A 22,741-nucleotide genomic window follows, 5' to 3' on the forward strand; every position below is an offset into this window, starting at 1 on the left:
AGGAAGGCAAATGGAATTTTGGCATTTATTGTTAAAGAAATAGAGTATAAGAGTAGGGAACTGTTGCTGCAACTGTACAAGGCATAGTGTGACTGCACCTGGAGTATTGCGTACAGTTTTGGTCCCCTTACTTGAGGAGGGATGTAGTTGCATTGGAGGCAGTTCAGAGGAGGTTCACTAGATTGATTCCAGAGATGAGGGGTTTGTCTTATGAAGAAAGATTGAGCAGTTTAGGCCTTTACTCTCTAGAATTTAGAAGAATGAGAGGAGATCTATTTGAGGTATATAAGATGATTAAGGGGATTGATAAAGTAGATGTAGAGAGGATGTTTCCTCTGGTGGGGCAATCTAGAATGAGAGGTCATAGTTTTAGGATAAGGGGTAGCAGATTTAAAACATAGATGAGGAGAAATTACTTCTCTCAAAGGGTCATGAGTCTGTGGAATTCACTACCCCAGAGTGCGGTGGATGTCGGGACATTGAGTAAATTTAAGGAGGAGATAGACTGGGTTGAAGGGTTATGGAGGCAGGAAAGTGGAGTTGAGGACGAGATGAGATCAGCCATGATCGTATTAAATGGCAGAGCAGGCTCGAGGGGCTGAATTGCCTATTCCTGCTCCTACTTCTTAGGTTCTTTTGTTCCCTTACTTAACCAGCTCTTTGTTTCATCTATACCAAATAAAAAGGATGATGTATGCCCAGAAAAGATCTAAGCAAAATAATTAAAGGCTTTCATGGTACTAAGATTCTGAACGTTAGCCCTTCTGTTGTATCGAGTTGCTCGGAAAAGTACATTATTGTTACAATGATTAGTTTCTTTTCAGTTAAAACCAGTCTGTCTTCTTGCAGAATAATTTGACATTTACGGGTACCATCAGTGGAGATGTTTATGTTTGGAGGGAACATCTTTTGGTCCGAATTGTAGCCAAAGCTCATAATGGGCCTGTTTTCACAATGTACACAACATTACGAGATGGCCTGATAGTAACAGGAGGCAAAGAAAGACCGTGAGTAAAAGTATACATTGACAACTCATTACTACACAGTAAGCAGTGATGGCCTCCTTATGCATGTTGAAAAGTACAGGATTTACAAGTTCACATATTTTGAAGGGACTGGCTTTTTTTTAATATATATATTCATTCACCAGATATGGATGTTGCTGGCAAGGCCAACATTTGTTGCCCCTTCCTAATTGCCCTTAAGGTGGTGGTGAGTCACTGCCTTGAACCACTACAGTCCAAGCGGTGAAGGTGCGCCCACAATGTTGTTAGGTAGGGAGTTCCAGCATTTTGACCCAGTGTTGATGAAGGAATGGCAATATACTTCCAAGTCAAAGTGGTGTGTGACTTGGAGGAGAACTTGCAGTTGGTGGTGTTCCCATGTCCTTGCCGCAATTGTTCTTCCAGATGGTAGAGTTTGGAAGGTGCAGTCGAAGAAGACTTGACGATTTATTGCAGTGCATCTTTTAGTTGGTACACACTGCTGCCAGGGTGCGGTGGTAGTGAAGGGAGTGAATATTTAACAATAACTTCTTACATTGACATAGCACATTTAACATAGTAAATGCCTCAAGGCACTTAACAAAAGTGCTATCAATAAAAAAAAAAGTTGTGGATGGGGTGCCAGTCAAGCAGGCTGCTTTGTCCTGGATGGTGTCAAGCATTTTAGTATTCTTGGAGCTGCAGTCATCCAGGCAAGTGGAGAGTATTCCATCACACTCCTGACTTGTGCCTTGTAGATTGTGGACAAGCATTGAGAGACAGGAGGCGAGTTACTCATTGCAGAACACCTAGCTTCTGACCGGCTGTTGTAGCCACATTATGTATGTGGATGGTCCAGTTAAGTTTCCGGACAATGGTAACCTCCAGGATGTTGATGATGCAATCATTAGTGAACATCCCCACTTTTAACCTTATGTTGGAGGGAAGGTCATTGATAAAGCAGCTGAAGATGGTTGGGCCCAGGACACTCCCCTGAGAAACTCCAGCAACGATATCCTGGGGCTGCGATGATTGGCCTCCAACAACCAGAACCATCTTCCTTTGTGCTAGGTACGACTCAAACCAGTGGAGAGTTTTCCCCCAGGTTCCTTCCCATTGTCTTTAATTTTACTAGGACTCCTTGATGCCACGCTCGGTCAAATGCCGCCTTAATGTCAAGGACAGTCACTCTTGCCTCACCTTTGGAATTCAGCTCTTTTGTCCATGTCCGGACCAAGGCTGTAATGAGGTCAAACGCTCTTGTTAAGCACCTTGGGATGTTTTGCTATGCTAAAGGTGTTATATAAATGCAAGTTGTTTATTTTTGAATGGTAGCAATCCTCATGGCAGTACTAAACACAAACAAGTAATTTATTTCCATTACACCACATATTCTTTCACTAAAAGTAGCAAATGAAAGGAATTCTACCTCCTAAATGTTTAAATGCTAGAACATATATCATCAGAAAAATCTGATGTTTATGAAACCGAGACAATGATTTTGTTTTATCAGATCAAAGGAAGGAGGAGCAGTGAAACTGTGGGATCAGGAACTGAAACGCTGTCGTGCATTCAGATTGGAAACTGGGCAGGTGATGGACACTGTGCGTTCAGTCTGTAGATGCAAGGTATGTCTGTAGCCCCCAGCAAAAACAAAGCTCACGCACATTAGAAATTAATCAGTCGACGGGACTCAATTTTGTTCCTCATAGTATTACGACTCTGACATGTTATTGAGGAAAGGGTAAGCACTGAGCATAAGCCAAGTATTAAATCAGTGTTGGAACTGAAAATTTTCAAGCACAGATGCTTTAAGATTTTTTAAAAAATTTGCTTTGCACTCAGCAAATGAAGTATAAACACTCATAGAACTTGTAAAAGTAAGCTGCTAAGGAAACCGGATAAAGTCAGTGACCATGGGGTAGCAGGCAGCATCAGTCCCAGTAGCAAGGAGGCACTAACTCACTGGTGCCTGCTGTTCTATTATTTATGGGACCAAATCTTACTGGGAAAATAAGGGAGTGTTAACAGCACCCACTGCTATTAATACACTAATTGGCCAGCAAGTTCAGGGGATTAAGGTACTGCATGAGTTGTGAACCTCCAGAACTCACTGGTCGATTTTACACCGTTCCATTGTTTGCTTCATACAAACAGCATCTAGTTCTTAGCCTCCCAGTTATTTGACGAGCATACTGGATTTGCACATTAATTGCCCATTAAACTTGCCACAGAAAGTTAGGGCTGAACCTTAAGTGTAAGTATCTTTTCAAGAGGTGATAATTATTAATGCAATGCCAATCAAGCTCTCTGGTTGAGAAAGGGAGCAATTTCAACTGTTGAATTTAATTCCTACATGTAGTAAATTGTTGATAGAGATTTTAAAAAGTCAAATTTTTAATTTCAATATTCATTCTTTTCCTCTCTCTTTCTCTTAATACAAATGTTACCTGCCTCTCTCTGTGCCCGACTCCAATTTGCCCTGCTTCTCTGCTCTTCCTGTTTCTTTGTCGACCTTTAAATTTCATTGGTTAAGGACATACACTATTGGTCCTGCCATTCACCAAGGTCCCAGGTGCCCCATTACCCTCGCCATGCCATGTTACAGTACAAAATGTTTTTTGCTGAAGGGTGCAGGTAAAATTCTAACCAACAGCAGACACCACAAGATGCCTCATTCCAGCAAGATCTGGCGTTGGTTTGCCCTCTACTCTATTAATTTATTAGCTATTGCTGCAGTGATCACCAGTGCACCAACTGGCACTCAAAACTGTTAATTTATTGAGGGAGATAGAAGAGGAGAGGAAGAGAAGATGGTAAGGTGTTCAAGGAGTGACTATGGATACGGAAGAGTTGCGAGGCTCTGGGACACAGCCAATTTTCCAATTGGTGATACAAGCATCTGCTCTCTAGCCAGGGGCCAGTCCCCACCTCTGTGCCTTCTCATAGCAGTGCAGGGAGAGGGGAGTTTCTGACTGAGGATGGAGGGTGGTGCAGAGTTGGTTTTGAGCGAAAGGCTGTAAGTGGCACAAGTTAATTTTCAGCAGTTAGGAAGGGGGAGGGGTTTCTCAATGGTTGAGGTCATCTCACAGGAGGTAGGAATTTCTCTCAAATTTGTTCTGTGGAAATGGTAGGTACAAACAGGAGATGGGGGTTTGTTCTTCACATGAGAAAGGGGCAAGGCAAGTTTGTTTTTAGTGGAGGTGAGGGCAAGTCCTTTTTTTTGTTGTGATGAGGATAAGGTCCTCTTTATCCTCAGTGGAACAGGGAGGATGACCAGATTTTGGCATCATGAGAAGGAAGATGGCAGGACCTCGGCCGTTAGTAGGGGGCGGGAAACATCGAGTTTGTCCTCAGTGGGCGGGGGAGGGGGATGGTGTCATTTGGTTGAATTTCTGTTAAGTGAGGTGGGGTTGTCCAGATCTGTGCTGAGAGAACAGATGTTCCCACCCAAACCTGCAAACACTACCATCAAAAATGGTAAGAGCAGTAAAAATGTGGGAATGCCATGTGTTCCAAATCAAACACCATCCTGACTTGGACATGTATCATCATTCCTTCATCATCACTGGTTCAATGTCCTGAAATTCCCTACATAACATTTTTGTGAGAGCACCTTCTTCACAAAGACTACAGCAGCCACCACCAGTTTCCCAGGACAACAAAGGATGATAAATGTGGCCATGCCAGCATCACCAATATCCTGAGCACAATTCCTCTTAAAAACTGCTCCTAGGTTGCTCTGTGCCATAATGAGGTGTTATGACAGCAACTCATTCTAACTTTGTAATTTGTTACATTACAAAAATATAGTTTTACACTGATTAACGTGTGGATGTTAACCAGTGTCCTCTGTATATTAATTTTTTTAAATTTTTGCAGTATTAGCTTTGTTATGCAATGTTCGAATGCCAAGAGATTATGATTAGAGGTACTTAAATACTTCTTAGTAAAACATTTAAGTATTCTGTAATAACTCAGTTCAAAGATATATGATGTAAGATTTTTTAAAACAGATTTGTTTTATTAACAGGGAAAAATTTTGATTGGAACGAGAAATGCAGAGATCATCGAGGTTGGTGAGAAGAATGCTGCATGCAACATTTTAATTAACAATCACATGGATGGACCAATCTGGGGTCTTTCAACTCATCCTATTAAAGATATCTTTCTGTCTGCAGCAGAAGATGGTACTGTTAGATTATGGGACATTACTGAAAAGGCAAGTGTGTAGTTTAAATTGCAACATTAAATGATGAATATTTAAAAAGAATGTTGCCAAGCAATTATTTTGGTAGTAAGCAACGCTGTAGTCATGTGTCAGTATGTCACTGTCGTACAAAGCAATATATTGCTGTCATACTGAGCAAGCCATTTTTATCGAAATTACTTTATTGTGAGAGAGAGGTCAGAAGGGAAACCAATAAGATGAATGCTTATCCTAAATTTTAGACACAAATTGAAGCATCATTTTCTAGTTTTACCTGCAAGGCTATAAAACGAGGAACTATAGTTTCATGATTAAAAAATGCAGAAGAGGTTTGCCCCAGGATGCTTGGGTTTGGAAACAAATGTTTTCAGTGGAAAATGTACCAATCAAAAAGACCTAAAAAGCAATGGGGAAACTACATAGTATCAAATTATATGGAAGGTAATATGATGACATGATGTATTGTGTTCTTAAAGTGATTGGCAGACTGAAAACAACCCTTGTGGAGGAAACTGGCTTTTAGTCATTGCTCATTCAATTTTAAGAATGAAGACTAACTATCTCTAAAAGAAAATTATTTTCCTACCCCTTCTAAATAATCATTGAAACATTTGTGAGCATTAGGTTAAACCAATAGTAAGTAAACTGAAAAATTTTGAAGTGCATTTTCAGCTCTAAGCCCTCCTTGTTTTAATTGTGTAACAGAAGATGCTGAATAAAGTAAACTTGGGGCACCCTGCTCGAACAATTGCCTACAGCCCAGAGGGAGATATGGTAGCCATTGGTATGAAAAATGGCGAGTTCATTATACTTGTGGTGACATCACTGACAATCTGGGGAAAGAAACGGGACAGAAGATCTGCCATTCAAGACATCAAGTAAGCAAATAAAGACAAACTTAAGAATATCAGTCATTAAAGTCTGAAGCATTACTGTTGATCTTTATTAGTGAGAGACTTGCTTTTATATCGCACCTTTCATGACCTTAGGACATCCTCATGCGCTTTACAACCAATGAAATACTTATGACGTGTAGTCACTGTTGTAATGCAAGAAAGAATTGAAGTCGTATTTAATACTACTTATTAGTGTGGAAAAGTGTTATTTGATTTATTTGGAAAAATAAAATGTGCACTAAAGATGTATATAAGGTGACTATTATGTGAATATTTATAAAAGTGGTATTTTGGGATGATTGCCTTCTCAATTTAGGGAAGTGAGTTTCCAGGTGTCAGAAATGTTGCAGTAACTGGTGCTGCATGGTTCTAAATATTCATCCATTGGAAATGGATAAGGGATGACGATGTAGTGATCCAGTTGGAGTGGATCACGTGGCTGTTTCTGCATAATTGGTGGGTCTATGGACCTGTCAGCCATAAATCTGACTGAGACCTAATAGTTTTAAGTATTAATTATACTACAACATTATGATAGTCATGTTAAAATTTTGTAAATATGTGATTTATTTTCTCTGCATTATACCTTTATAAAGAATGTATTTTGATTGCTGAAATTTCTTGTTCAGGTTCAGTCCCAGCTCTCAATATTTGGCTGTGGGGACATTTGAGAATGGCATAGACTTTTATGATCTCACATTAGGACCAGCACTAAATCGAATCAGCTATTGTAGAGATATCGCCAGCTTTGTTATCCAAATCGACTTCTCAGCAGACAGCAATTATATCCAGGTATTAAATGTAGTTTATATATTTTGATCATATGGTGTTGTAAAAACCACTGGGAGTGGTAGCATTTTATTTATTTTATTTAGAGATACAGCACTGAAACAGGCCCTTCGGCCCACCGAGTCTGTGCCGACCAAGAACTACCCATTTATACTAACCCTACAGTAATCCCATGTTCCCTACCACCTACCTACACTAGGGGCAATTTACAATGGCCAATTTACCTATCAACCTGCAAGTCTTTGGTTATGTTACTGGACTATTAATACAGAGTCCTGAACCTAATGATCTGGAGGCACAATCCAACCAAATCTCACTATGGCAGCTGGGGAACTAAAATTTAAATAAATAAAATTGGAATTAAAAAAAACTAGTATCAGCGATAGTGACCATACAACTACCAGATTGTCTGGTTCACTAATGTCCTTTAGGGAAAGAAATCTACCATCCTCACCCAGTCTGGCCTATATGTGACTCCTGACCTACAGCAATTTGGTTGACTTTGAGCAACTGAGTGGCTTGCTAAGCTATTTCAGAGGGATGTGAAGAAAGCGGCTCACCACCCTTTCTTGAAGGTAATTAGGGATGGTCAATAACTGCTGGCCTTGCCAGCGATGCCCACGGCCTGTGAATGAATGAATAAAAAAAGGCTAAAATCATGTGAACCAATTTGGTCAGTTGAATACAAGACATTGTCAAAGCACTTTGGAAATAGATAATTCTCCTCAAAGATGTAATACTGTTTATACATGTAGATGCAATGCTATGTATTTTTATCACTTGAGATCATCTTGTACTATTTTAAATGTAGCCTAAAAAAAAGAACTTTATTAAATGAAATACCTTGTATAATTTAAATGCCAAAAGCATTATTTCTCTGGCATGGACTCGATGAGCTGAATGGCCTCCTCCTATGCAATAAATGACTGACTATATAAAAGCGATATGTGTTAACTAGATGGACTGAATCATGGACTGAATTTTACCCCGCCCCAGCGGTTCGGATAGTGGCGTGGGGGCAGCATAAAATTGAGCGGGAGGCTCTGGGAGGCTTTCCCGCCCCACTCCCACCAACTTTACGGCGGTTGGGCGAGGAAAACGGCCCACCCAAGGACAATTAAGGCTCTTAAGTGCCCACTTAAACGGCCACTTAAGGGCTCTCACCCGTCTCCATGGGTATTTTACCCGTGGCAAGCAGGCGTGCTGGGGACGTGAAAGGCCACCCAGTGATAGCTGCTGGCCTTTCTGTGCGCTGGGAGGGTGCCATAGCAGTCGGGCACAGGGTGCCCGATTGAGGGTCGCCCCCCCCCCCCCCCAGCCTCCCAATCCACCCCCGGGACCCATGATGCCCCCACTCCCCCCAAAAGGCTACCCTTGCCTCGCCGGCATGGCCGATCTTCCCCCCCATCCCCCGCGAGGGAAGCCACACTTGCCTGTAATCCTGGCTCCATGGCGTCAGCTGGGCTGCAGTCCCAGCAGTGGCCCCACTCCCGGTGGCGCTGCTGGGACAAAGAGTTGCCGGCCCGCTGATTGGCCGGAAGCTCACTGAGGCAGGAACTCCTCTCTCAAGAGGGTGGAAGTCCAGCCTCGGGCCAATTAAAGCCCGGGACCTGTAAAATGCGGGCCGGATCCCTGGGCTAGGCGGAAGCGGGTTCACCACTGACTTTTACGTTGGTGGCGAAGTCTCGTCCACGTAAGGTAAAATCCAGCCCCATATTCCATATAGCATGCATAAGATAGAAAAATTACAAAAGGCTTGTCGTATTATCCATTTAATAAAGCCTACTCTGTCATTAAGAATTCAGTCATCTAAGTTAAAGCATTCAAGCAATTTTCATTTTTATGTGGCTATATGCTGTGTATAATAGTCATGATTATTGATTTTACAGGTTTCTACTGGATCTTACAAACGACTGGTGTATGAGGTGCCTTTAGGAAAACAAGTTACTGAACAGTCTCAGATAGACAGAATAACGTGGGCTACTTGGACCAGGTGAACTGAATGTTTTAAATTACTCTTAATGCAGTTTAAAAGGGGAGCACTAATGGTAGTAGCAGTACATTTTTACCACTGGTCCTACTTCTAAAGCATCCACAGGGTCAAGGTAAGCTTTTTTGTTATCAACTTCAAAAAAAAAAAGACACAAATGGGAGAAGTCTATTTGTTATGTTGAAGTTCGAAGTAGTAGCCAAAATATTACATCGTAGCATCCAACTATATTTTGAACAGTCGTAGCGTTTTTGATTCAACTACACGGCTCAAATACTTAACTTGGATTAAAGAAGTTCTTGATATTTTTTCAAAATGTACTTTACAAAAATTTCTTCCGGTCCCATTTTCTAGTTTTACTTTCAAGTAATAATGTGTATCTTACCTATACCATTTATAACATTTTCTGCAAATCAAAGGCATCTTAACCTTGTTCCTTCTGCATTGTAGAGCTTAGCTGTACAAGTTTACTGCTACCACCACATTACCGTTCCCCTTTACTTGTTTTTCTAACCTTTCCTCATAGCTCATGCTCTTTACACTTAAAAGTTGTTCTTCTGTATCATTTCTAATCTGTATATATCTTTTTCATGACGTGGTGACTAAAACTGAAGATCATACTCTGACTGCGATCTGACTAGTGCACAACTTCTGTTGACCTGTATTCAACTTTTCTGTAAAAAGTTCCTAGGGTTCCAATTGTTTTGCCACATTGTCTGAACATTAAAAATGACACATCAATTGTTACCAAGGCAAAGCAATTAACAGTAATTCAGCTTCATAATTTTGCAACCATCCAAACAAAGCAGGCTTCTTTGAAAAGCAAGAAAAACAAGTTATTTTAAACAATTGCCTGGGGCACAAGATATTCTGAATGACATCATATTAACACACATTAGTCAAATAGTTCCAACCTCCACTTGGAAACATTCATATTTTCAACTATTCCCCATCCGTTTATGTAAAAAAAATGGGCAGCTAGCATCTGAAATTTGAAAAACAAATTGGTCACTCACTGGCCGCCTGAAGCTTGCCCAACATGGTTTTCAAGGTGGTTTTGAAATGGATGGCTAGGACTCGTGAGGTTTTATTAAAATATTTAAATAGGGGTCCTATGCCAGATATAGGACCTTGATGCTATTTTTGTCTATCAGTGATCAGAACATGCCAGGTATTAAGTGGTCAAACCAGGAATCAAAACAACAGCCACAATTATTTTTTAAACGTTACTTATTGCATGCCCTCCCTCTTGCCTGTGTACTGCCACTGGCAGCTTGCCCAGAATATTTAGATAAAGTTCGATTATGCACATGATTCGGGCCTCTCACTGGAGGCATCAAGGACTTGTTAACGCACAAGCCCTCCCCACTCTCCAGTTGAAAACTGACCCCAATATCCCTTTAAGAATGAAACCTGTAGTTGCTTTGTGAGAGCCACATGATCTTCCTAGTTTCTGCACAGCGGAAATACTGAACTCCAGTCCATAGTTCATTTTCACCCCTTTGTTGTTGATCTGGTACTGTGCTCCCTCATTTGAGAGGGATTTAAGTTATTTACCTCATTTTCTAAACTAGTTGTAATTTTTGCCACAGCTCTCGCTTTTAACTGCAACATTACCTATTTATTTTATTCTGAAAACAGGTTAGGGAATGTCTCGACTTATTCAAAATTCTAGGACTGGCTTAATTTGATCCCAGGATGAAACTGAACAATTGAACTCAAATTTGTTGATCCAAGAGAGAGCCTTGATCAAAAAGCATCCTCCCTGTTTTAATTCTGATGGTTTAGGAAAAATAATGATGTATCCAGTAAGCTGAAGGTAGGATTTAGGATTTCTGTTCGACTCCTGGGCATGCGACAGTACCAAATATTGTGGCATATTACTTGATCAACCAACCAGCATAAAAATCTGGAAATTTCAAGTACAAGTTACGTCGAGCTTAAATAGAGTCTCTGCAACCTTTAACGCTGGTTTAAAAAACACTGGACTGGAAGCCATTCCTGTCCATAAATCAAAATATTGAGCATGGCGAGTTTGCATTGATTGTGTCTGTTTGAAGAACTTCTTTAAATTCAGCTGTTACTTTAGGTGCAAAGGCACTGGTAGGCATGTTTTAAAAGTTTTAAAATATTTAAAAGTATTTAATTTACTAAGAACTAACCAGTGTACAAAGAACAAAGAACAGTACAGCACAGAAACAGGCCATTCGGCCCTCCAAGCCTGCGCCGATCTTGATGCCTGCCGAAACTAACACCTTCTGCACTTCCGGGGCCCATATCCCTCTATTCCCATCCTAGTCATATATTTGTCAAGATGTCTCTTAAACGTCGCTATCGTATCTGCTGCCACCACCTCCCCTGGCAGCAAGTTCCAGGCGCTCACCACCCTCTGTGTAAAAAAAAACTTGCCTCGCACATCCCCTCTAAACTTTGCCCCTCGCACCTTAAACCTATGTCCCCTAGTAACTGACTCTTCCACCCTGGGAAAAAGCTTCTGACTATCCACTCTGTCCATGCCGCTCATAACTTTGTAAACCTCTATCATGTCACCCCTCCACCTCCGTCGTTCCAGTGAAAACAGTACGAGTTTTTCCAACTTCTCCTCATAGCTAATGCCCTCCAGACCAGGCAACATCCTGGTAAACCTCCTCTGTACCCTCTCCAAAGCCTCCACGTCCTTCTGGTAGTGTGGCAACCAGAATTTCACGCAATATTCTAAGTGTGGCCTAACTAAGGTTCTGTACAGCTGCAACATGACTTGCCAATTTTTATACTCTATGCCCTGACCGATGAAGGCAAGCATGCCATATGCCTTCTTGACTACCTTATCCACCTGCGTTGCCACTTTCAGTGACCTGTGGACCTGTACGCCCAGATCTCTCTGCCTGTCAATACTCCTAAGGGTTCTGCCATTTACTGTATACCTCCCACCTGCATTAGACCTTCCAAAATGCATTACCTCACATTTGTCCGGATTAAACTCCATCTGCCATTTCTCCGCCCAAGTCTCCAACCGATCTATATCCTGCTGTATCCTCTGACAATCCTCATCATTATCCGCACCTCCACCAACCTTTGTGTCGTCCGCAAACTTACTAATCAGACCAGCTACATTTTCCTCCATATCATTTATATATACTACAAACAGCAAAGGTCCCAGCACTGATACCTGCGGAACACCACTAGTCATATCCCTCCATTCAGAAAAACACCCATCCACTGTTACCCTCTGTCTTCTGTGATCGAGCCAGTTCTGTATCTATCTTGCCAGCTCACCTCTGATCCCGTGTGACTTCACCTTTTGCACCAGTCTGCCATGCGGGACCTTGTCAAAGGCTTTACTAAAGTCCATATAGACAACATCCACCGCCCTTCCATCATCAATCATCTTAGTCGCTTCCTCAAAAAACTCAATCAAATTAGTAAGACACGACCTCCCCTTCACAAAACCATGCTGTCTCTCGCTAATAAGTTCGTTTGTTTCCAAATGGGAGTAAATCCTGTCCCGAAGAATCCTCTCTAATAGCTTCCCTACCACTGACGTAAGGCTCACCGGACGATAATTTCCTGGATTATCCTTGCCACCCTTCTTAAACAAAGGAACATTGGCTATTCTCCAGTCCTCTGGGACCTCACCTGCAGCCAATGAGGATACAAAGATATCTGTCAAGGCCCCAGCAATTTCTTCCCTTGCCTCCCTCAGTATTCTAGGGTAGATCCCATCAGGCCCTGGGGACTTATCTACCTTAATGCTTTGCAAGACACCCAACACCTCCTCCTTTTTGATAATGAGATGACTGAGACTATCTGCATTCCCTTCCCTAGGCTCATTATCCACCAAGTCCTTCTCCTTGGTGAATACTGATGCAAAGTATTCATTTAGCACCTCGCCCATTTCCTCTGGCTCCACGCATAGATTCCCATCTCTGTCCTTGAGTGGGCCAACCCTTTCCCCGGTTACCCTCTTGCTCTTTATATATGTATAAAAGGCCTTGGGATTTTCCTTAATCCTGTTTGCCAATGACTTTTCATGACCCCTTTTAGCCCTCCTAACTCCTTGCTTAAGTTCCTTCCTACTGTCTTTATATTCCTCAAGTGCTTCATCTGTTCCTAGCCTTCCAGCCCTTACGAATGCTTCCTTTTTCTTTTTGACTAGGCTCACAATATCCCGTGTTATCCAAGCTTCCCGAAACTTGCCAAACTTGTCTTTCTTCCTCACAGGAACATGCTGGTCCTGGATTCTAATCAGCTGACGTTTGAAAGACTCCCACATGTCAGATGTTGATTTACCCTCAAACAGCCGCCCCCCCAATCCAAATTCCTCAGTTCCTGCCTAATATTGTTATAATTAGCCTTCCTCCAATTTAGCACCTTCACCCGAGGACTACTCTTATCCTTATCCACAAGTACCTTAAAACTTATGGAATTATGGTCACTGCTCCCGAAATGCTCACCCACTGAAACTTCGACCACCTGGCCGGGCTCATTCCCCAATACCAGGTCCAGAATGGCCCCAGCCCTAGTTGGACTATCTACATACTGTTTCAAGAAGCCCTCCTGGATGCTTCTCACAAATTCTGCCCCATCCAAGCCCCTAGCACTAAGTGAGTCCCAGTCAATATTGGGGAAGTTAAAATCACCCACCACTACAACCCTGTTACCTTTACATCTTTCCAAAATCTGTCTACATATCTGCTCCTCTACCTCCCGCTGGCTGTTGGGAGGCCTGTAGTAAACCCCCAACATCGTGACTGCACGCTTCCTATTCCTGAGCTCCACCCATATTGCCTCGCTGCATGACCCCTCTGAGGTGTCCTCCCGCAGTACAGCTGTGATATTCTCCTTAACCAGTAATGCAACTCCCCCACCCCTTTTACATCCCCCTCTATCCCGCCTGAAGCTTCTAAAGCCTGGAACATTTAGCTGCCAATCCTGCCCTTCCCTCAACCAAGTCTCTGTAATAGCAACAACATCATATTTCCAAGTACTAATCCAAGCTCTAAATTCATCTGCCTTACCTGTTATACTTCTCGCATTGAAACGAATGCACTTCAGACCACCAGTCCCGCTGTGCTCAGCAACATCTCCCTGCCTGCTCTTCCTCTTAGTCCTACTGGCCTTATTTACTATGTCCTCCTCAAACCCTCCCGAGTGACGCTAGCAAACCTTGCAGCCAGGATATTAGTGCCCTTCCAGTTTAGATGCAACCCGTCCTTCTTGTACAGGTCCCATCTGTCCCTGGAGAGCCCAATGGTCCAGATATCTGAAACCCTCCCTTCTACACCAGCTGCTCAGCCACGTGTTTAGCTGCACTATCTTCCTATTTCTAGCCTCACAGGCACGTGGCACAGGGAGTAATCCAGAGATTACAACCCTAGAGGTCCTGTTTTTTTAACTTACTACCTAACTCCCCCTGCAGGACCTCATCACTCTTCCTGCCTATGTCATCGGTACCGATGTGTACCACAACCTCTGGCTGTTTACCCTCCCCCTTCAGAATGCCCTCTGTCCGTTCAGAGACTTCCTTGATCCTGGCACCAGGGAGGCAACATACCTTCCTGGAGTCTCTTTCACGTCCACAGAAGCGCCTATCTGTGCCCCTGACTATAGAGTCCCCTATAACTATTGCTCTTCTGCGCTTTGTCCCTCCCTGCTGAACAACAGTGCCAACCGTGGTGCCACTGCTCTGGCTGCTGCTGTTTTCCCCTGATAGGCCATACCCCCCAACAGTATCCAAAACGGTATACTTGTTAGAGAGGGGGATAGCCACAGGGGATTCCTGCACTGACTGCCTGCCCCTTCTAGCAGTCACCCATCTATCTGCCTGCACTTTGGGTGTAACCACTTCTCTAAAACTCCTGTCTATGACGCTTTCCACCACCTGCATGCTCCTAAGTGCATCCAGTTGCCGCTCCAACCGATCCATGCGGTCTGTGAGGAGCTGCAACTGGGTACACTTCCTGCAGATGTCGTTGTCCGGAATGCTGTGTCACGGACTTCCCACATCTCACAGGTGAAGCACTTCACCCCTCTAAGTGTCATTTCTATCGCTAATTAGTTAATTGATAAAAAATACTTATTAAATCCTTACAAAATTATGATGCACTTCACTATGTGGTCCCTCGTGCTCGATTTCTACAATAAATATTAAATGCTGTCTAAATACAGTAATCTCCTCCCTCTGGTTTAGTTACTCTACTTATTGATTAGTTAATTAGTGTTTTAATCAATTTTTATCAGTTTTATTTTCAAATTCGGTATAGATTCCCTACCAGCCAATCAGGTCACAGCTTTCCTGTGATGTCACTTTTTCAGTTTTTTTTCCCCCACCCTGCCGAAGCTGCCGAATCGCTAGGTAAGTACTTTATACCGAAACTTACCTTCCCAGCTGCCCCCTGGCTCGCACTCTCACTGCTACCGCTGTTCAAAAAGAAGCTGCCGAATCGCTAGGTGAGTACTTTATAGTGAAACTTACCTTCCCAGCTGCCCCCTGGCTCGCACTCTCACTGCTACCGCTGTTCAATTAGACAAGTAAATGGTTCAGTGTAGTTTTTAGTCATTTCAGTGAGGGTTGCTCACAGGTGACACTTAATTAAAATGCTTTATTTTTGTGATAAATCCATTTTAAGCCGATTGCGCTGTTTCATGGAAGATTTTACGACTGTGATTATGCAAATAAGTTTGGCCGGAAACTTGAACAGTAACTTCACTTTGGAAAATCAGTATCCAAAACGGAAACTCCACAAAGTCAAAAGTTTAGTTTATAGGCTGTGAGGGCTTGCTTACAGAGTGGACATTTGCACTGAAGAAGTATGTGGAAAAAAATTTAAAAACTTCCACAAGTGTTGCTTTTTTAGTAGCATTAGAAGATATGTTGGGTGTCTCCAACGTAGGATGTATGTGCCAAGAAAAATTAAACCACAGATATCTCTTAACTTCACAGAGCACAGAAATTTAAAGAAACTAAGGGATATATTTGCAATTTACAAGTTTCCTTTCTTGTAGTATTATAGGTGATGAGGTCATTGGAATTTGGTCTCGAAATCTCGATAAAGTTGATGTGAATTGTGCCTGTGTCTCCCACTCGGGCCTGAACATTGTAACAGGCGATGATTTTGGCATAGTGAAACTCTTCGACTTTCCATGTACAGAGAAATTTGTAAGTCTTATTTTCTATCTTATGAAAAATGGGCCAAATTTTTGAGGAAAACATTTTCCAGTTGCAAATTTTCTTCCTTCCTGACCAGAGGGATGCTTAGGTGAATCATCTGGCATTGCATTAGATGACTCAAAAGTCTAATGGTGTGTCTCTACAATATTGCTTCCAGAAAATGTTATGTTCATTGTTTAGTTTCAAGTTGCTCTACCTGTGTTGCAGTTGATGGCTTATCCTCTCTCAATTTCGTGGCTTCCTCAGAACACTGCCCTCTCAGCTCCTTATTACTTAAGATTTCTTTACCATCCAATCCTAATAATCATTTGGTAGTATAGAACTTGAGAATTGCTGAAAATAGAGACATGTTGTTGAAGCTTTTCGTCTTGCACGCAGCAGGACAATAAGCAAGAATAAAGGAAAACAACAATTTATATTGCATGAGAACAGAGTGCTGATTGTAAACTGGTGCATTCTCCATGGCAACCAGTGACTCACAGTTAACTGCCAAGCTTTGTTTGAAATTTAAACCAGGCAGCTTGACTCTGGTCAAGGCATTGCCCTGAGGAATGAACCAGTGAATGGCTGCCACTTATTTTGTTCAGCTGAAACAGGTGCAATGTGTGCACATGTTCTTTCTGTCTGCAACGGCCAGGGCCCTGTTTATTATTATATGTAGCTTCCAGTACACACAAATGCACCACTCTGCAAGCCCTACTGACAATCTTAAATTGGTTGTCAGCGTAATTCTTAACACACCGCTGATTATTTAGCAAATGTTGTCGAATCGTGGAATCACATCCAATATTGGACACTGTGTTTCAAGTTTTGCAAGGAAGGGCTGGTTGGGTACCTGCCTGTACCTTGCCTGCGGCGAACAGCGGAAGGGACATGTTGTTTGATATGATCCGCCAGTCTTTGGGACGTACAGCCTATATATCTAGCATCACACTGTGATGCTAGGTATATAGGCTGTATGTCCCTTCCGCTGTTCCATTGTACCATTATATTGTATTATATTAAATTATTTTATCTCTCCTCATTCTTCCTATCAAAATGAATCACTTTTTACATTAAACTTCATCTATGTGTCTACACATTTCACCAGACTAAGTCTTCCTGAAGTCTGTTACTATCGTCCTCATTTTTTTTACTACATTTCAGGGTTTTGCAAACTTTGAAATTATGCCCTATATACACAAGTCCAGGTCCATGTGGAGTATGATGGAGCAAATCTTTCTTTCCATCTCCTGTGTCAATGAAGTACAGGCTGTCATCTGTCTTTTCAGCCACAAGACCACCAACTGTCCACAAAAAGAGCAGTGGCCCCAGTACCAACTCCTGGGCAACATACTTCCCTCCAGCATGAGAAACTACTGTTCACCACCACTCTCTGCTTTCTGTTCATTAGCCAATTTTGTATCCACACAGCCAGTCTTTTGAATCCTATGGGCTTCAATTTTGTGAACCAGTCTATTAAGTGTTACTTTATTCGATGCCATTTGAAAGTCCATATGCATAACATCAACCACACTACCCTCGTCAGAGAACCCAATCAAGTCAGTTAACACACAATTTTGCCATTAGCGAATCCATGTTGGCCTTCCATTTACTAACCCATATTTTTACAAGCTTCAATTAATTTTTTCCTGGATTATTCTCTCCAGAGGTTTCTGCATCACCAACGTTAGGCTGACAGGCCTATAGTTGAGTCAATCCTTTTTTTTTCTCAACAGTAGTCTAACATTTGCAATCCTACACTCAACTGGCACTATGGTAAATTCACTGGACTAGTAATCCGGAGGCTCCACCTAATGCCCTGGGGACACAGGTTCAAATCCCACCAGGGCAGCTGGTGAAATTTGAATACAGTGAATTAATAATATCAATTAATTAATAAAAATCTGGAATAGAAGGCTAGTCTCGGTAATGGTGCCATGAAACTATCATCGATTGTTGTAAAAACCCATCTGGTTCACGATTTCCTTCCGTAAAGGACATTCGCTGCCCTTACCCAGTCTGGCCTACATGTGACTCAAGATCCACAGCAATGTGGTTGACTCTGAACTGCCCTCTGAAATGACCTTGCTAGCCACTCAGTTCAAGGGCAATTTCAGATGGACAACAGATACTGGCCATGAAAGAATTAAAAAAAAGAGGATTGAAAGAAAGTGGCCACAGCCTCCACAGTTTCCACCCTTGCCTCTCTCAGCAACCTAGTATGCATCCCAAATAAAAATAGAAAGTGCTGGAAATACTCAGCAGGTCTGGCAGCATCTGTGGAGAGAGAAGCAGAGTTAATGTTTCAGGTCAGTGACCCTTCATCAGATTTCCAGCATCTGCAGTATTTTGCTTTTATTTTAGTATGCATCCCATCTAGACAAGCTGACTCTTTTTTATTATCTGCTCATTTACTGTGATATTAGCAGCCTCCTCGAAGCCTTTTACAATTTTCAGGCATGCATTAAATATTCTTACCAGGTTTAGTATCAACGGTCACTCTCCCAAATAGATCTCAGTTTAATGAAAGTTCTGATGAAACGTTAATTTTGCTTCTCTCTCTCCACAGATGCTGCCAGTCCTGCTGAGTATTTCTAGCACTTTTTGTTTTTATCTCAGTTTAATGTTCCTTTCTAATATCTAGTCCTTCAATGGTGTGATTCAGTAATAATGAAACCGCTTGTTAACTGAACCAGATGCTTTTAAGGCACTTGTGCTACCACATGAACTTTTCCAATTTTTAAAAAGGCAACTTGATTAACACTTTTTAGTAAGGTGAAGTGAAATATAAATCAATAATCTGGTTTATTTTACAAATAATAATTGGACAAATTACAATAAATTACAGCTTATTTCACCATTCTCCCTGTAATGTGGAAAATGCCACACTTCCTATTAGTTAAAGAAATTTAGCCTGTTAAGTCTTCTAAACTTAACTAGTGTCATAGAGAGATACAGCACTGAAACAGGCCCTTCGGCCCACCAAGTCTGTGCTGACCATCAACCACCCATTTATACTAATCCTACATTAATCCCATATTCCCTACCACATCCCCACCTTCCCTCAAATTCTCCTACTACCTACCTACACTAGGGGTAATTTACAATGGCCAATTTACCTATCAACCTGCAAGTCTTTGGCTGTGGGAGGAAACCAGTGCACCCGGCGGAAACCCACGCGGTCATGGGGAGAACTTGCAAACTCCGCACAGGCAGTACCCAGAACTGAACCCGGATCACTGGAGCTGTGAGGCTGCGGTGCTCACCACTGCACTGCCCCTAGTTCTAACTCACACCCTGTGTCTCTTACCATCTCCAAAAACGACTAACCAATTATTTTTCCTTTAAACTTTCCTGTCTTGTTCCTTCAAAACTCCAAATACACGATCCTATTCATTCTTCCTCCTCCCTACACCTACAACACATTTAAAGGCTCTTCTGGTCTAAATTTTTCTCAACCTCTGAACTGTTCCGTACCTCACTCAATTTTTCATTCTTCTATGTTCAACATTTTAAAAGCAAAGTTTGTAGTCAGTTAATAAGTGGTTCCTGAATTACCTGCTTTGCTTTAACCTTGGTGGTGTCCTGCCTTACGGGCCTAGGTCTGTCACCTTACTTTCTTGCTAAAAGCATACATCAAGGATGAGGAATTGTTCAATGCAGAGGCTAATGAAGGAAAGCAGGGAGGATATCTAAGAAATTCAGCGTGACTTGGGGTGGAAAGCTAAGAGTGTTAAGAGAGGAGGGAGTAGATCAATGAAGGAGATGGTGCCAGAAGAGAAGAGGGACGAGACCAAGATGTGATTTAATGATAAGACCATGATGCAAACAGGAGGTTTGGGTGGAGCAGATGGCGGAAAGTATAACTGGACATGGAGGCTTTAGTAAGAATCAGGGTGTCACTATCCACTAGCCAAGTTTTAGTCAAAGCCAGGATGCCATTGATCAGGTCATGGATGGCAAGGGCACTGTTTGCAATTTAAATGGGGATTCTAAAGGGAAATGTAGAGAGAAATGGTGATTGGTGGTCTGTTGGCAAAATCCAAGGAAGTTGTGATTGGTGAAGTGAACAGGATGGAATGGTTTACTGGGTTAGCTGCTAGTGGGGAAGTTGGTGAGGGAGGGGCAGTTTAACTTGGAGCAACAAGTCTCTTTGGGCTTTTTGGGAATGATAGGAGAGGCATAGAGCGTAGCTGTGAACTTAGTGCAAAGGTGATTCCTGCCTGGATGGACACCAGAAGAGTAGGGTAACAATTCAAGGTGGAGTGGAAGTTAAAGGTACAAGAGAAAATCAAAGTTAACAGCTATTAAGGGTTTAGTTAAATGCCACTTTTCATCAGTTCGGTATAAGGTGATGCATGTAAAGGAAATAGTGCCGAGACAACCAATGATCTCCCCTTATATAATATCCACTACTAGTCGCATCTTCCCCTCCCTTCCCCTGTCAGCATTCCAAAGGGATCGTTCCCTCCGTGACACCCTGGTCCACTCCTCCATTACCCCCACCACCTCGTCCCCTTACCATGGCACCTTCCCCTGCAATCGCAGGAGGTGTAATACCTGCCCATTTACCTTCTCTCTCCTCACTATCCCAGGCCCTAAACACTCCTTTCAGGTGAAGCAGCAATTTACTTGTACTTCTTTCAATGTAGTATACTGTATTCGCTGCTCACAATGTGGTCCCCTCTACACTGGGGAGACCAAACGCAGACTGGGTGACCGCTTTGCGGAACACCTCCGCTCAGTCCGCAAGCAGGACCCCGAGCTTCCGGTTGCTTGCCATTTCAACACTCCCCCCTGCTCTCATGCTCACATCTGTATCCTGGGATTGCTGCAGTGTTCCAGTGAACATCAACGTAAGCTCGAGGAACAACATCTCATTTACCGATTAGGCACACTACAGCCTGCCGGACTGAACATTGATGGGCCCCCCCCATTTTACTTTTATTTTTAGTTATTTTTTTCTTTTTTTTGTGTTTATTTTATTTTATTTCATCTTAGTTTGTTTACCCACTTTTTTCATGTTTGTACTTGCAGCTGTTCAATTTTCAGTCCATCAACACCCTATCTGTACTAATTGCTTTGTCTTTCAACACACCATTAACATATTGTTTGCCTTTGCTCCATGACCTTCTGAACAGCTATTCTGTGACCTTGTCCTATCTACACCTTTTCCTTTGTTATCTCTTGCCCCACTCCCGCTTTACGTGCTTATAACCTTTCACATTTCTAATATTTGCCAGTTCTGAAGAAGGGTCACTGACCTGAAATGTTAACTCTGCTTCTCTCTCCACAGATGCTGCCAGACCTGCTGAGTATTTCCAGCATTTCTTGTTTTTATACCATGATCTCCCCTTGCCTCCTCTCTAAATTCACTGACCTCCTGTCTTCCCTAAACCACTCCCTCTCAGTAAATGCTCATATCTACATTGATTCCTTGCAGGTTCCTTTTGCCTCCTTACTTAGTTTTGATCGTAGACCAAGGCCATTTCTGACCACTTTCTTGCATGCTTCATGATCCATTCTCCTATCCCTTTTTTAAAATCACATTTCCTTCTATGTCTGTTGTTGGATAAACTCTCCCTCATCACTTTCAACTGCACATTCTAAATCCCAACAGCCTAACCATTGGCTCACAATACTTCTGCAGTAGGGCCCACAAACATCCCCATCCTCAACGATGGGGGAAGCCCAGCACATCAGTGCAAAAGATAAGGCTGAAGCATTTGCATCCATCTTCAGCCAGAAAGGCCGAGTGGATGATCCATCTCTGCCTCCTCCTGCGGTCCCCAGCATCACAGATACCGGTGATTATGCACGTGATTATCAAGAAATGGCTGAAGGTACTGGATACTGCAAAGGCTATGGACCCTGACAACATTCCAGCATTAGTACTGAAGACTTGTGCTGCAGAACTAGCTGCACCTCTAGCCAAGCTGTTCCAGTACAGCCACAACACTGGCATCTACTTGGCAATGTGGAAAATTGCCCAGGCATGTCCTGTGCACAAAAAACACGGACAATTACTGCCCTATCAGTCTACTCTCGATCATCAGCAAAGTGATGGAAGGTGTCATCAATAGTGCTAGCAAGTGGCACTTGCTCAGTAATAACCTGCTCACTGATGCTCAGGTTGGGTTCCCCAAGGCTATTCAGCTCCTGATCTTATTACAGCCTTGGTCCAAACATGGACAAAAGAGCTGAACTGCAAGGGTAGAGTGACTGCCCTTGACATCAAGGCAGGATTTGACCGAGTATGGCATCAACGAGCCCTAGCAAAACTGGAAACAATGGGAATCAGGGGGAGAACTTTCTGCTGGTTGTAATCATGCTTAGCACAAAGGAAGATGGTTGTGGTTGTTGGAGGTCAATCATCTCAATCCCAGGACATTACTGCAGGAATTCCTCAGGGTAGTGCCCTAGGCCCAACCATCTTCAGCTGCTTCATCAATGACCTTCCCTGCATCATAAGGTCAGAAGTGGGGATTTTTGATTGCACAATGGTTAGATAGGGTGGATAGTGAGAGTCTTTTTCCTCGGATGATGATGGCAAACACGAGGGGACATAGCTTTAAGTTGAGGGGTGAAAGATATAGGACAGATGTCAGAGGTAGTTTCTTTACGCAGAGAGTAGTAGGGGCGTGGAACGCCCTGCCTGCAACAGTAGTAGACTCGCCAACTTTAAGGGCATTTAAGTGGTCATTGGATAGACATATGGAT

At 42.6% G+C, this 22,741-nt stretch overlaps 1 protein-coding gene across 6 annotated transcripts in view; it reads left to right on the forward strand.

The window, feature by feature from the left end:
- The window catches only part of eml5 (EMAP like 5), a 223,144-nt gene that overhangs the window by 190,905 nt on the left and 9,498 nt on the right, over positions 1-22,741 (forward strand). For all 6 annotated transcript variants that reach the window (XM_068038838.1, XM_068038839.1, XM_068038837.1 and 3 more), the window contains 7 exons: positions 850-1,007; positions 2,497-2,611; positions 5,017-5,205; positions 5,899-6,071; positions 6,719-6,881; positions 8,768-8,871; positions 15,874-16,027. In XM_068038838.1, coding sequence (XP_067894939.1) covers positions 850-1,007; positions 2,497-2,611; positions 5,017-5,205; positions 5,899-6,071; positions 6,719-6,881; positions 8,768-8,871; positions 15,874-16,027 — 1,056 coding nt within the window. The remainder of the gene's footprint in view (positions 1-849; positions 1,008-2,496; positions 2,612-5,016; positions 5,206-5,898; positions 6,072-6,718; positions 6,882-8,767; positions 8,872-15,873; positions 16,028-22,741) is intronic.

This window comes from Heterodontus francisci, chromosome 9, assembly GCF_036365525.1.
Source record: "Heterodontus francisci isolate sHetFra1 chromosome 9, sHetFra1.hap1, whole genome shotgun sequence".
Lineage (NCBI taxonomy): Eukaryota > Metazoa > Chordata > Chondrichthyes > Heterodontiformes > Heterodontidae > Heterodontus > Heterodontus francisci.